At 35.8% G+C, this 16437-nt stretch overlaps 1 protein-coding gene across 5 annotated transcripts in view; it reads right to left on the reverse strand.

The window, feature by feature from the left end:
* The window catches only part of EML5 (EMAP like 5), a 110544-nt gene that overhangs the window by 84609 nt on the left and 9498 nt on the right, over positions 1-16437 (reverse strand). For all 5 annotated transcript variants that reach the window (XR_014693341.1, XM_084520101.1, XM_084520100.1 and 2 more), the window contains exons 2-4: positions 5153-5312; positions 2798-2896; positions 2070-2138 (exon numbers count right to left, since the gene is read on the reverse strand). Coding sequence is in view for 4 of the 5 variants with exons in the window: in XM_084520101.1 (XP_084376227.1) it covers positions 2070-2138; positions 2798-2896; positions 5153-5312 (328 nt within the window). In the remaining variant the exon portion in view is untranslated. The remainder of the gene's footprint in view (positions 1-2069; positions 2139-2797; positions 2897-5152; positions 5313-16437) is intronic.

The raw sequence follows: 16437 nt of genomic DNA on the forward strand, positions 1-16437 counted from the left end.
TTATACTTTACACATTTAAAGATATGATTTGATCATAGAAATTTCTGATACAGTTGCAACTTGCTCTGTTTATAACTGGCTGGTCTTATTACAGACTTAATCACTTCTGATCATATAAAGTAGTTGTCTTTCATATTCCCATCAAACCCTGATGTTCAAACACACAAACGTGCACTGTAAAGTCAACAAGCTGCTGGACAGAATTTCAAATCCAGTGCTAAATGGAAAAAAAATCCAGTGCTAAATGTGAAAGTATTTATTTAATCACTGCTGACAGGTTACACTTACATTGTCTCAGACTGTTCTGCGTATGCATGTTTACTGAACTATATTTCACAGCAAGTTTCTGTTACCAACAATCTTTTCAAAATTCTAAGCATAGAATTCAATTAATACAGGATAATATAAAAAGTTGCAACAAACAGATTTTTGTACCAGCAATAACATAATGAAGAAATAACCATACACCAACCAGACAAATCCCTGTGTCTTAACTACTATTTCTTTAACCAAAGTACACGGTCATAAATTATGTTGTTACTTGAGAAGTAACCGTACAATTACTGCATGAATTAAACATTAGCCCCAACATGGAAGAAAGTAACTTATCTAAAAGAAGTAATTCCTTAGTAACACTTTATTTGGAATTGCCTATTTAACTTGATTTTGTGAATTAAAGAATGCAATAATAACTTTATTTTGTGAATCAAAGAATGCAATAATATTACTAGCAGGAAAATAATTAATTACTGATATCAAAGATAACACAAAGAATTTAAGAAAAGAGAAAAAACCTCTGCCTGCTCAAAAGGTCTCTACACCATTAGGATTGATTTTTATCTAAAAGTTTTTCTCTAAGGAAACATCAATTATTTTTAAAATGCCTTTTTTAATTAAAAAAAAAAAAGGCTTTGTAGATGCTTTAAAAAAGCTTAAAGTTGCTCAAATAAACTTTTCTTATATAAATAGATAGGTTTTGACATAAAGCCACTGTAAATATACTAAATCGCAGCTGGCAAATGTTAGCATATTATTGACATAACAGTCCTTTTAGATCTTGAATCAGAAAAAAAATGTATCAAGCTCTTGGAAATCTGTAAATGACACACTAAACACTATGCTCAAAGAGGTATGCAATCTAGCCAAGATACCGTAGACTTTTTCCAATAAGCCATCAATCTATATTAATCTAAAAGTTCCTTTTAAGAAAAAGGCAATATTTTTCCCCCACCATAGGTCCCTACACATTAAGAGCAATACAGAACTTTTAAACTGCCATCTACTGCTGTTACATGGTAACACAGAAGGCAGTGCATAGGATAAGAGAGTGACTTCCTTTAGGAAACACACCTAATGGCAGCCAAGCATTGATAATCCTGCTGACACAATTAAGTCTGAAAAAGCAGCTGTTTCTGCATGTCAGTTGGTACACGCATCAAACAAAGCAGAGTGTTTTTACAGAACACTGTTTGAAGAAGACATGACCTGCCCAAATCATGAATCGTGCCATTTTGAACACTCCTTGCCCATTACAAAAGCAGGAATAGCATGCAGAGAAAAAGGAATTAAAAGAAAAATCATTTTCCTTTCCCTTTCCACTGTATTTCTGTATTCTCTCAAAATAAGAAATGCATTCTCAACTCATTTCACCTCATAATGCAACAATTGTTTAAGAATAAGAAACTTGAGTATGAGGACTGACTTTAAATGTGAGTACTTTGTCTCACGCTACTTGAGATTCCACGTGCATTTTAGACTACCTAAATTTTAAATTATGACGGGATCATCCCATGTGATACTACTGACAACTCTTATTCTTTCTGTATTTTTGTCTACAAGGCCACAAACTCTTTTCAGCAGAGACTGTCTGCTTTTCCACTGTATATATTGTAACATGCCTAGTGCAGTCATATATGACCCATGGCTGCAGTCCTTAAGTAACAGTAGTAATCATACGAAGGACCTTTCATATTATATTCCTTTCAGATACGTACTACTTTTAGATTCCATTTTTGCCGTATCTTACAAAATATAAATAATTATTTTATAATTATCATTTCTTTCATTACCTTGATGTGTTTTACGCCACAGCTGACAAGCTTGTTTGGCTGGTACAAGTCCCAAGAAATATCAAATATCTGCATTAAAACAAAACAAAAACAAAACAAAACAACAACAACAACAAAAACAAACAAACAAACAAAAAAAAAAAAAAACAAAAAAAAACAAAAAACACCACAAATATCAGCAGAGATGGTCTTCCCAAGGGATAGTGAAAACAGTATAAACCTGTACCAAATTAACAGACCGTCTAAAATGCTTTAAATAGAGCTACCAGAATGACTTATTTATCCCTTCATTCAACAGTGAAGTTGAAAAAATGTAATTCATATTCTTTGTTGGTGTTTTTTTTTCTCCTACAGTAATCACAACACATGAAAATAACAAGGTTCATTTAAGAAAATCTAAGAGACTAGAGAAATCTAAGAGATAACTTGCATTTTGATTTTACATACTGGGATTAAGGTCTAAGAAGTGCTTTAATTTTGCAATTCCTTTGCATGCTCACAGTCTCAACAAAGCATACACAAATATACGAGCTACACATTTTATTTCAGAAATAAATTTATGTATCTTTCATATCTTTACATATCTTAACACACATCCACATTTTATGCAAATTCAGTTTCTATAATGTAAAATTTTTTTTTGTTTAGACAAAGCTCTAGTACGTATACAGAGACATGGTTTAACAAATTAAGACTACATTGACACTCAAATTCGTAGTAATACTTACTCTGTCTGTATGACCAGGAGCCATTGATAACAATTTTCCTTTTCTCCAGTCCCATACACAAACTGTGTTTTTTGAATCCAAACCAACTGAGACCAACCGCTAAAAATAGCCAAATTAAATAAATAAATAAAAATAACTCAATATATTAGTGAAGGCTAGAGAAAGAGTAACTTCAAAGAACAAAGTCACAACAAAAGTTGAGTAAGAAATATCTACACTTTGATGTAGAAGAAAAAATATACCATCTTATTCCGAATGAAAGCTTTCTCTCTTCAATCATGACATCATGATCATAAAGTAAGGTCTTCTCAGATAACAACATATTTTTTGATTCATAATACATCATTGTATATAACATACATGGCAAACAGTAAGAGACATTTGCAAAAACAAATAACCTCTCAAAAGTTAATGAAATTACTTGCATTTACTTTGAATTTCATCTAACTTGCAGAATTCAAGTTATTTATTTAAAAAGTTCAAGAGATACAAAGAAACAAAAAAGATTTTCTTCAAACTTCTTAGAAACAAGAGATTAAGAACAGTTACAAGCAAAAGCAAACCCCAATTGTAAACTTTTTTTTTCCCCCCAAATACAGAAACTTATTTCCAATAACATCATTTCTTTTCTGTCTCTAAAGCTCCAAAATTAAGGGAAGAAAAAAAAAAAAAAAAAAAAAAGTTAAATATAAGTGATCTTCATGCTCCTTAATTATTAATGCCAACTTCAATCTTTTAGATACTCTTAAATACATTATTGGAAGGAACATCATTTTCAGTTTCAGCTACACTTCTAACAAGGTCAATTCCAGACCTACTGCACAAAGAGAAGCGTAAAAGTAGACTAGCTTTACAAACGACATGCAGCCAGCACACACACACAAACAACAAAAAAACAGCTGATGCCTTACCAGATATGAACTGATGTATTTATCTTTCAAAGGCATTTGAAAGATTTATTAAATGATGCTTTCAGTTCTCTTAAGAACCAGAAAATCTTGTTACCAACCTGCGTATCTCCATGGTAAAAGGAGAGTTCAAAGGAGAAGGTCAAAAAACACAACACCAACTAATGATCTCACAGAAGAATATATTGTAAAGAAAGCTGGACGCATCTCAACAGTAGGGAAACTGTAGAATAACCTTGGCTTTAGATGAAACAGCTGCACCAGCATATCACCAAATTGTGTGAATCAAATAACAAAGAATTGTCTTCCTGAGCTAACCAGACAAGCAGGGGTGGAGTGTATATATTGCCCAACAAAAGTACAAAAACTGAACCACTAATAAAACAAACTCTGAAGAAAGCAACAGGCTTGAGCTGGCTTCAATCCATTTATTCCTTCCTGGGAACTGGGGATGCCCAGAAATGCGATGGTGAGCATTTAAGACTGACTACAGGAGTCATGTTTTCAATGCAATTCATCTGTACACTGCAATTGCTACATAATGCTTATTTTGCAATTTCAATACATTTCTGTACCACTCCAATAAATCAAAATCCCATGTAATGTCAAATATTTCAAGTAATTAAAATCACTATCAAACATTAGACTCTCCTCGTGGGGAGTATTTAGAAGAACCTCATCAGAGAGAACTGCAGTCTGACAAGTCTGGATGTAAAAGGATAGGAAAGATGCAAACAAACATATTTTGCACATGGAGACACTTCCAGAGGGAGACAATTCTGGAGATACAGATCTCAAAAAACCTGTATCCAGCTTCCCTTTCAGGCCATAAGATTTAAAGAAGTGCCCAAAAAAAAGAGTGATCATATGGAAACACGGAGAAAATCAGAGTCTGAATTCTGGCCATTTATGGCTTTTAACATAAAAATCAGTTCTGAACATTCCTAGAACAAATCACAGATTTGTTCAATTTTTTTGAGAGATTCAAATCTCTCAAATCCACACAGGGAATGCATAACTGCACACTAAAAAAAAAAGTTAGAGTACTCCAACAAAACAATCTGGTAAATTCTGATCTTAAATTATTAATGTTGCCCAAGTGAGGAATTGACACACGAGTTTACACCGACAAGAACAACACAGAGAAAAGACATCACTGTCAACTACAAAGCATGTTGTAGAAAGCAGCTGACTCTGGAAAGCTGCAAACAGTGAGAAATTAAAATGATAAAATCTGTAGATCAATCTGACAAACTCAAAGCCTCCCTACAATAATTTCAGTATGTTTTAACAGAAACAAGTTACAACTAGGCTTTCCTCCATTCATGTTCAGTAGAGCCCCATCTGGCATCAATCGTCTTAATAAGGACAGCCACCAATCTCTCCAGCAATACAAGAGCTCTCACAGATGCAGAGTTTCTTAAAGTGTTTGAAAAGAATTACATACCTGACCATCTAAATCAAAAGCCAAGCAAGCTATACCGTGTGTGTGAACATCTTTCAGAACGGATACAGTTTGCACAGTGTACGAGTCCCACACACAGATATACGGTTCTTTTCCGACTTGACCTGTTGCCACCAGCACACGTTCAGGATGCAAAGCAAGGCTGCCAAAAAAAGAAAGATATAAAATATTTTTGCATAAAACTTCTACATTTGCCTAAGTTGTTTGCATTAGTGTTTTTTGATAGAAATTATTTTATAACATTTTACCATTTATAGTAGATTTTATATCTTTTTGAATCAAATTCCATAATTGCTGTAATATTTAATACGGTTCATGCCCCCAAATTTCTTCAATTTGGGCCTTCAAGCATTTCTCCAATTAAAGATATGGGTTTTGTTTTGTTTATGGCAGTAAGTTGCAAGGGAAGATGTGATATCTGTCAATTCATAGTTCATAAAATAAAAAAGAGCACACTGCAATAGAGAACCAACTATGTTACTTGATGAGATTCTACACAGAGTAGATAAAACAGGCCAAAGTGATCTAAAAAAATCATGAGTCAGGGAGATAAACTTTCAAAAGCCAGCTACTTAGTTTGGCTAAAATTTTTCCTCCCCCTACTAATCAGAGGAATGATCTGTGGAGACTGGTGGGCAGAACCACCGCCAACATATACTTAACATATTTATCTTCTCAACATTACTTAGAAAGGAGAAAGGTTGAGCACTTCGCAGCGATAAGATCTTACACCCAAACTTTGATTTTGATGAATGAAGTTCAAAGGGTGGAGACCAAGGGAGTATATATGTGTATATATAAATATATATAAAAATGCACCAAGGAAATGACCAGAAGATTAAATTCTTAAGATATATATATCTCTTATGTGTAAAAAAAAAAGTAGAGAATCATGTTAGAAGCTGCTTATATTTCATGAGGCCATGCTGCACCATGCTTTATCCTTTTGTACTTTTTCTCTTATCATATAGCATTTCAGAGAGTTGTCAGATTTCACAAGCACAATGCTAAGAGAGGAACCATTTAATCTTCAAAGTTTCCACAAAAGATAAAAAAGACTGTGGGCCTTGCAAAGTTTCTTCGGGAATTCCTCTTTCTCTCTATTCTGCATTATCCTCAGTACAAGGGTCAAGCAACCAACATTTCCCCACTTTGCTTGTCCTCTACTCCATAGATATTTCTTTGGTTCTCTGCTTTCTTCTTTATTTGACAGAGCAACCTCATAATCAAAAAGCAATGCATGAAGGAACTGGCAAGCAAAACTTATCACATTTCACTTCAGTTCTGCCACCTAATCCTGACCAACACCTGCACATCTCCCAGAGCACACAGGCAGATGGTGTATGCATGGGGAAATAAGAAAAGCATGTGGAGGGCGAGAAAATGTTGCATTTGAAATGATCTAATTTTTACAAAGACACTGTGAAGAGGGAGAGAGAAGACCAGATGGACAATAAAGAATTTCAAGAAGGGAAAGGAACTGAGAAGACTGACTTTTTTTTTTGTGCTTGGAGACAAACTAAGAAGAAAAAGTAAAAATACAGCAGTCTTATGACTGATTCATGAAACATGACGTCAGGACTTTTCAATCCCATACTTAGCTCTGCTACTTGCGCTTGGTGCAATTTAAGGCAAGTGAATCACTGGAACACAGAAATACACGGAGGGGCAATCAGACGAGGGGCACCACTCCACAACTGCAATTCTGATAGCCCCTATGCTTGAAAAACACTCAGGCGTTGCTCTGGACATGCAGACACTTGCAGGAACAGCCCCACACCACACCTTGCATTAACACTGCCTGCACACCAACATTGGCTTACTCTGTCCTGACCAAAAGCAACAAGTGAAACAAGGGATCGATTCGGGGACAGTTCTGTTCAATAGTTTTGTCAATGATCTGGGTGCAGGACTTGATGGCACAGAGCTGCGGCAGAGGAGGGTCAGACTGGGCATTAGGGACAATGCCTTGACCATAAGGGTGGTCAGACAGTGGGACAGGCTTCCTAGAGAGATGGTTGGTGCCCCGTGCCTGGCAGTGTTCAAGAAGCATTTGGACAGTGCCCTCAGTAATGTGCTTGAGCTTTTGGTTAGCCCTGGAGTGGTCAGGCTGTTGGACTGGATGATCCTTGAAGGTGTCTTCCTGTTCTATTCTAACTCAACTCTATTCTACATAAAATACTGGCTTAAACAGAAAGCTCACATGTAGGATCATGGAGAAGAAATTAAGATCCAAAGCCTGTCTTTTAATCACAACAGGCACTACCACAGAATTAACTGCCCTTTATCTATTATTTCAGTCTCTACACTAAAATTGCTAACCACCTTTTTAGATAGTCACTGAAAGTAAAAGAAAATAAATACGCCATAAATATTTTAAATTAGCAAGCTTTTCTGAAAAAAATCCACTGTAGAGGGATTTCAAGAAAACTGAATAGCAGAGGTGTAGGCAGCAACTGAAGAGGTGGTTACCTGCAAGTACCTTTCCTTGCTATTTCTTCTAACACAAGGAGTGAAGGATTGGTTAAAGTACTACTACCAACTTTTTTAGCTCTGGCTTTTCAGGACAGGTTGAAGAGGGAAGCGGGGAATGAGTCAAGGGACTGCTACTTCTATTACCTACACTGAGAAAAAGAAAATTGCTACAATTATTTATGTGACTTTCCTATGAGCTACAAATGATATGATGCTATTTCTTCAATATTCAAGTCTTGACTGCTTTTACACAGCACGTTCCAGGTCTGAAATTTTGAGCTCTGACCAAAGCTGAAGAATCAGACTCCAGTTTTCAGAGACCTGAAGATCATTACCAGGTCTTTTGTTGGACTATGAGTGACTGAGCAATCCTTACAGGCTTCACAATAAATACCAGATACATGTGTATGGTATCTTGTTCTAACCTCCTGAGTAAAAGCATAGCTACAATTCACACATTCAGGCATTTTCATTATTAAAGCAGCCCTGAGCAACGTACTGCATGCAACTTATTAATGCAGAAAGAAAAAAAAAAATCTAACTCAAATGGGTGCCTGGCATGGAAAAACACTTGCAATCCAGAGACTACTTCACTCACACACATGATGCATTCAACAGAAACAAACAAGCACAACAAGATCTCTCTGAATATCCCCAGAGGAGATATCGCAGACAGCCCTGCAGAGGTGTCCAACTACAACACTCCAGCTGCTGGTGTTGTTGCTTACTGCCCATGGTCAGTCCCTGCGGAAAGGCAGAAAACCATGACTGGGGCTCAGCTCTCAAGACAGCCGCCAGTGCTGTTGGTGTAGGCTCCACAGATTTCAGTATGCTGATCTCTCACAAGGATTTTCTTGTGATTTTTTTCTCCCTCCTCTGTAGGGGTAGGAGAATGCTTAGTGCAAATGAGAAGCTCTGCACCTGGAAAGAAAGAACTCATGTTCCTTTTACTGTTTTGATAATGAAAGCTGGGATGACCTCTCCAGGTTAGGCTGCGGAAACTGTGCTTGCAGCTAGCCTACATAGACAGGCTGGAAAATTGTCCCTGATATTTTTTGCTCTTTTCTGAGGGATGACTAACCTGAGGAATGAGATACCACTGCTTGTCCAAAAAAGGAAACAAATATTCCTCACAAGACATGTTTTTCAGGCTTTCCTGCTTACCTCTGGCCTGTCTGACCTGGACTTTTCCAGAGCAAAATGATAGTTCTAACACAGTGTCTCCAAAGAGGCAGATCTGAGGGAAAATGTCCAAAAAGGCATATATGACCACGAAATAAAGCAGGAATTAGACTAACAAATTGCTTAGTCAAATTAATTTTGAAATTGGATATAAAATTCGATACTTCTGAGAAGAGTTAAGAGGTAGAAAATCCAAGACTCTGCCTCTCACTACTGCAACCAAATAGCCAGAATCTGCAGAGAACAGAGATCTGCTGATATCTCTGACTGGCATGCCTTTTTCCAGATGGATCTTCCAAGCTGACTGAAATACGGTATTACAATTTTAACAGTGTACTGAAAAGGGATATGCCTCTCAACTCATTGCATTCAAGCTCCTCGCTTACAGTCCTAACAAAAGGCTCTCCCTCCCTTCCAGAATTGCACACAAGCATTCCCCACCACTCCGACCAGACCCACACACTGTACAATCCCCAGGGTAGATTAATGATGTCAACGATTAATGCCAGCCTCTTGAAGAAACAAAAATTGCCCATAGTATGAGTTTGGGATGACACCAGAGACACAGTTGTGACCCTCCAATTTGTGTGAGTTTTGTGGTGGGAAGGGATCCTGAAGGAGAATAGTCTGCAAAAACTCTACTTTATTATAAAACAAATCAAGATTTTTTCTATCTTCCCTTGTTTTGTTCTGAGCATTAGCAGGCATTGATTAATACAGACAAGCTGCAGACAAGGATACAGTATTAAAGATGATGTTTCCTTAGCAACAATATTGGATGAAAATCCAAGAATATACTCACGTGACTACTCCTGAGCTTCATAAAACTAGGACACCAGTAAAAATGCACAAAAAGTACTGCTGCAAAATAACACACTCAGATATCTATTAATGAAGAGTCAATTTCAAGTGTCAAATTGTTTCTATGAGTAAAAAGAGAAAAATATTTTCATTGTAAGTTTAGAGATATTTTATGTATAGTTGTAGATAATCTCTTATTTGCTGACGCTTACCCATATTTCTCCAGGAAAAGAAAATAATAGGAGAAACTACATTTATGTCATACTGCCTCAATTGCCATAGCAGGAAGAGCTGTAAGCAGCAAACATTTCTCGTAAAAGTTTATGTAGATCAAATCTGGGCAGGCTTATTTCCCATAGACAAAACAAACCACTACTCTTCATGAAGCATCATTACTAGGTCTTCCACATAGCTGCTGTCATAGCACCAAGATCATGTAAAGCTTTTTTCAGATTCCTTAAATTGTGCAGGCATAAAACTTCAAACCAAGAGAGTCTGTAATGGGGACCAGGCAATAGGATAGTATAACATTATAATAACAGTGATTATTCCCAGATGCAGTTTCTCTTATTATTGTTCTCTATTCTCAGACAGATGCGTATGTTTTTAGATTAACAAGAAGTAAGAGTTGAAGCTAACATAAAACTTAACGAAAGAGACTAGTAAATCCTTCATCAACAGACTCTACTTGTCATTCACTGAAAAACACATTATCATTAGGCGTAAGAAATGACATATCAGAATTTCTGTTGTTGAAGTTTATTCTTAAAATAATTTTACAAGGTTAGTAAACTACAGTTCAAATAATTTGTACTTTCCGTTCTCATCTAAAAACAAAAGTCTCCAAGTAAGAAACCTTGATGATGCATTCTTGCTCAGACAAACTGAGAATAATACACAGAAGATCCAAGACAGACAACTGGAAAGCTGGCAAGAATCTTGTAAAATTCACCATTGCAAAGCCCTAAGTTTTAATTTTCTTTCATTCTTTTTGTAAAAAGGTGTCAGATTTCTTATTTGTTGTTGTTGTTATATTTTATTTCAATATGGACACTATTGAAACATCCAACTCCAACAAACACTGTGCAGGGTGATATTAGCCATACTCAGAAAATGTTTTGCAAAGGAATTCTCTTCTGTCCCATTTCTAATTGCTTTCAAAATACTGGTTATGGCTGCCCAGTCATTTCCAGAACATCCAAACAAGCAATGCAACGGAACTCAAAAGCCTAGACTCATGACAATAAGAATTATACTGTAAGAGTAGTAAGGAAAAGCATCTAAGATGCTCTAGATGAGCATCTAAAAACTGATCTGTGCTATCATTTATAGGCTCATCTAGACATCATCATACCTTAACAAAGCCAGGGGAACGAAATTTCATTTCCTTTATCTAAAGGCTTGTTTGTAAGAGATTCTGAATGAGAACCTTTTAGTCTTTTCCCTGTTACAAAACTCAGGAGAAGAGAACAAAAAGACAAGATCTTCAAAGAGGAAAGGGTTAGAGAGTGAGCGCAGTAACACTAATGCAAAGTTTCCAGCTGGACAGATATGAAAACTGAAGAAAAATGTTCTTGGAGCTATATGCCATTTCATGCAGGTAGGTGTCTGGTTTTGCCTCTTGTAGACACCTTCTCCACTGCTGAGGGTGCAGTTGGTTTAAGCATTCTAGTAAGGGAGTTAACACCTCCAGAAAACAGATTAAAATTTTTCCCTTCCTTTCAAATATAAATGATTTTGCCAGTGCCAATAGGAACCCTCTTCATTTCTAATTAAATACAGGGAGAAAATGAAACAATGTCAAAAAATCCCATTACACTGTTTGCAGAATTAGAAATATAAAGAATGAAAGATTTAAGGTCAAAGTGTTTACTCCAAAATTTTGAGCCAGGAAAATAGCAAAAAAATTCTTTCCAGAAAAAGATTATTTTTGATGTGCCTAACTTCACAAGCTAACTAAATAGGCTTCTGTGATGTACAAAATATACTTATTTGTAAATCTTTCACTATTATGGTAAAAGTCTTGAAACAACGTTTTCTTGGAGTATCTCTGTAACAAGACTTACAAATTTCATCCAGTCATTACCATTTGCTTCTTCTCCAGTGCAGACTTAAAACACTTTTTAAGTTACTAGATTAATCTTCCCTCTCTGGTTTTTGAAATTTATACAAGATGTTTCAGTATTATATAGAGGAAAAAACAAACCACAGATTATACAATTTTATTTCATATTTCTGAATAAGTCATGTAGATTAAACAGAAATTCATTCTTCTCTCCTAGGGGACATATTATGAATAACTTATCAGAATATGTGAGAACCTATCATTTGAATATGCAAGAATGGAGTCATGGAATAATTAGTGACAATTTTTGAAAGGTTTTTCTTTTGTACAGAAAGGTCACTGTGTTAAAATTAGCGATTAGCTTAAAATAAGGAATGGTGGGAAGAAAGCAGTGACAGAGCTGCTAGAGAAGCTGAGACAAGCACAATATCCTGTGCTTCAATGGACTCTGTTTCATTACAAACCAAAAAAGGGTTAGAGTAGAAGGGAACACAAAGACAACCTGAATTTTGCCAACCCTGGAGACCAAAGATCTGCTAGATATCCTCGTGAGCTCCTGAGAGCACCGGGTGTTCTGCAGGTGTTAGTCACATGTGTTTTCCTACAGAAAAGTAAAGCCAAGGACATTTATCATCCCAGCATCTCACTTCACACCCAGAATGGTGAGATGAGCAAGGGCACCACTTAAAATTGAGACAACACCTGAAGCATCATTTAGGAACATCATACAAATGTGATAGAGGCCTGGAATGCTCTAAAGAAAGTACCTGAAATTCTCGTTTTGCTTGCTGTCTTGATAACCACTTAAGCAACAGCATAGACATATAACAGGAATATTTGCATGAAATACTGTCTGCTAAAACAAACAAATCCCCATGTGTAACAGAAGCATAAAAGAACAGGAAGGCATTCGAAAATGTAATACTGAAAGGACTCCAAGGTCAATGGGCATTTGGTAGGCAATGAAAACTGTTGTAAATCTGAATTCACAAACTTCATTATTAAAAACCACTACAAAGGACAAGATAGATAAATAACATTCATGAACAATACTTCCAAGAAAATACAAGTATTCTGTTCTAAAATTATGTTTATCTCAAGGATAAGGATCCAGTTGTGTATTACCAATAAGGTAACAAAATATATTCTCATTAGCATTAGCAAACACTGTAACCTGCAAGGGATAAAAATCAGTTATTTATAAATGAACTTACTGCTGAATAATGTCTCATAGGTTATTCATTTTTATAGCATTAATTTCTATGACAGAAGCAGCAATTAATAAAGCACAAAGTAAAAAAGGAACCTGTGCCTAAAAATACACATATCTAAAAATGCAACCTCAATCAAAAAAGCAAAAATACAACAAAAAAATAATAATTAAAAAAAACAACAAACCAAACATTTACCACTTCCTTACATTTTCTCTGTTATTTCTCTAAGTACTCTGGAAGAAAAAAATTAGCTTCAAATGTCACATTCACCACAATAAATCCTCAGGCAACCATGAGATGCTGTCAGATGCCTTGTCCTGATCTAAGATAAAGCATCATTCACCTTGCTTGCTCTTGTGGAGGGATTATAAGCAGGGAACGAGGATTAACACAGTTCTAAAAGTCAGGAGCAGGTTTATACAGTTGTCAGATAACCAAAACACAGAACTAATCCACTCATTCTGTATGCATACTGCCTAGATAAAATGGAGACATCTCACCACCACTCGCCCTCGAACAACAAAAATGCATATAGCTTTCTATGTGACTTCTACCCCTAATCATATTTTTCCCCAATAATTTTAGAAAACTATATAGGGGTGTGTGTAATGTTTGCACGCATCTACATAACAGTGATATTTTAGGAGCTTTTTTTATTAAAACATTACCCTGTAATTCAGAGAACTGAAGAATTGCTATTTTTATAACATATCCAACTAGATCTAGTCACAAAGTGTTCCACGTAAATAGAAAGAGGCAAAGCAGTAAAAATTCTTTTCCATCTAGTCTTTTAGAGCATCATTATAAGACTGTCATATCCACAAACTTTGTTCTCCAATTCCACTAAAGAAAAATTCAATACGCAATCAAGACTGAAAAGTATGAGCTGGAGATGAGAACACAATGACTTTACTAGAACTATGGGCAATTGATAAACACCATTTTCAGCCTGGACACATCTGCTTTACTATTAAGTCTCATCCTTTGCCTCAGTTTTGCTTCTCTTCTCTTTAGTTGAATCCTTCACAAGAACTGTACATTTCATTTATGTATAGTTTTATGTCAAATATCCAATACAACATATCTTGTACAAAGACAGTTTAAGTCATACATGCCCTATAGACAACACAACATTAATGGAAAAAAATCCCTGCATGTCATCTGTCACCGACCTGGCTAAACCACCAGTAGTACCACTTGTGGTATCTGTGAAGTTAATCAATTTGTTGAAATAACATTATTCTCTGCAAAGTTATGGCACTTACTCTTTGGACACAGTTCCCCTGTTTTTTGGGAGCAGGAGGGAATTTCATACAAGTGTGCTGATATGAAATAAATTTTAAGTACTGTTCACAGAAGAAATCTAATATGGCATATTTTCGTCCTAAAGTGAATACCATTGCTAACAAAGTTATCTTCACTGAGATGTATTTAGACACGTGCATAAGCATTCTAAAATTCATGTTAGCTTGACATTACTGTCATGCAAATTCTGCAATGTAAACATCAACTTTGCATGTTCCTAGCAAACATGGGTGTATAATACCTTAGCAATCAGACTATTTTTTCTTTATTTTGATAATTTTAACTAATTTCACAGTATTGTGAATAAACCGCTTCCTTCCCATTTAAATCCTGGTTTAGTTTAGTTTTGTTTTGTTTTCTCTCCAAAGGTTACCACAACACTAAAATGCAATATAAAGCACTTATCAAGATAACCAAGTCTTCTGTAAGAGACTAGTTGTTTGTTTTTTTGTTTGTTTGTTTTGTTTTTTTGTTTGCTTTTTTTTTAATGTCAAATTGATCCTGACTGAAGATCACAAGAATGTAATAGAGCTGGAATTTCTGAGTGTGAGATCCTGGGTCTGAGACTGGATATGAAACCCAACAGTGTTAGCTGAATCGAACATAGAAATCTCTTTAATCTAAAGTGTATGTTTGTTTCCTTTACTTCTACAATCCTATCTTAAATTCTAGTAGTTTTGTTAATATTTGGACTGTCTAAAGTAAATAAACATCAACAAAAAGGCTCACCTCTGTTCAGAAAAAGAGGCACTTCAATTCCCAACTGAGGAGGAGTTATTACTGCTTTTGTATGAATCCATTACTCTTAAGCATGGGAATATCACTCTGATGGAAAAACAATGCTGAGAGGTGAACCCCCCAAAATATCTATCAAAGATGACCCTATGATTATTCAAGCAATGTAAAGCTGGACATCATTGTTGGGACGGGAGTTAAAATAAGAGATTTCTTGACTTAAATGAGAGGAAGTAATGTGTGTGTTTTAAGGCAAAAGAACCAGACTGATCAGGGGTATACAGATACAGATTTTGATCCATCCTTTGTGCAGACCAAAGCAATAGGCACTGTAAAGAAAAACTCCCGTGAGAAGAGCAAGCAGTGACATGAAATTCAGAAAAATGTCTGGAAAGATTGTCCCCTGTATCTTCGGAAGTAGTATCTGAATACCCAGGGCTTTGATAGGAGGACAGGCATCAGGCACCACCTTACAGGTCCTATTAGAACAAAAAGGAGTCTACCTCTCAACAGCGACAAGGACTTCCAGTCAATAGAAAGTCTTTTTCAACTAAGCCCAGGAAAGTTACTCTGCACAAGACATCTAACATTTCTCTGAAGATTTAATAATACAGACATCTCTAGCAGCTAGGTAAAAAGCCAAGAAAAAAGCACTTTTCTAATGGAAATGGTCAAAGACGTCTTGCTTTAAATGCACTGTAGCAGTGCAATATCTCACCTATTGCCAAAATAATAGATGTGTCAGCATGTGATCCTCAAAAGATGTAATTCCTTCATGTTCACAGGCTGATGACAATGTCTCTAAGAGTGATTGATTCAAAGTATGTATCAGTTACTACTGAAAAATACTTGTCCTCTGTAATGCTGCGATCGCTTTTGCTATTTTCATGACCAAACAGTAAATTGAAGCAAAAATACAAACAGCTTCAAATGAAAGTAAAGGTAGTAGACAGGGAAAAAAGTTCCAGGGATTTATTATCAGATTGTAATTCTTTGTGGGTTCTTTCTTCTGCAATATATGACTGATAGGTGTCAAAAGCTTGGCTTAAAAATTCAATCTTATCTTTTGCTACAAAGTCCTAAGGTAACTTGTGCCTGTTTCTCATCTTGGTGCAAATCAAGCACTGTATTTTGAAGAGTAATGTCTCCTTCTATTGTAGCAGCTACAACAGCAATCCAAATAGTAATACTGATGTAGAAATGAAAGTCTTTTTAGTCACTAGAGTAACCAGAGTGATCTGAGCCCCAACGCAAGGAAGTTATACACACCTGTAACTTTCTGGAAGGTATTTATTTCGCTGGTATACCAGGGGAAATTCAGCCTAAACCAGATTCTGGTGTGAGTGCTGCCTTACCATGCAGAAAATCCTGACTGTATTTATTTTGATGAGAATTTGACAGCATCTGGGTTAAGCATTCAGATGAATTATTAAACTGGCCTGGAGAACTTTTACACTCTGCCACATCACTTGAAAAGAAAATTAAAATTC

The sequence above is a fragment of the Aythya ferina genome, assembly GCF_964211825.1.
Source record: "Aythya ferina genome assembly, chromosome: 5".
In the NCBI taxonomy this organism is placed as follows: Eukaryota; Metazoa; Chordata; class Aves; order Anseriformes; family Anatidae; genus Aythya; species Aythya ferina.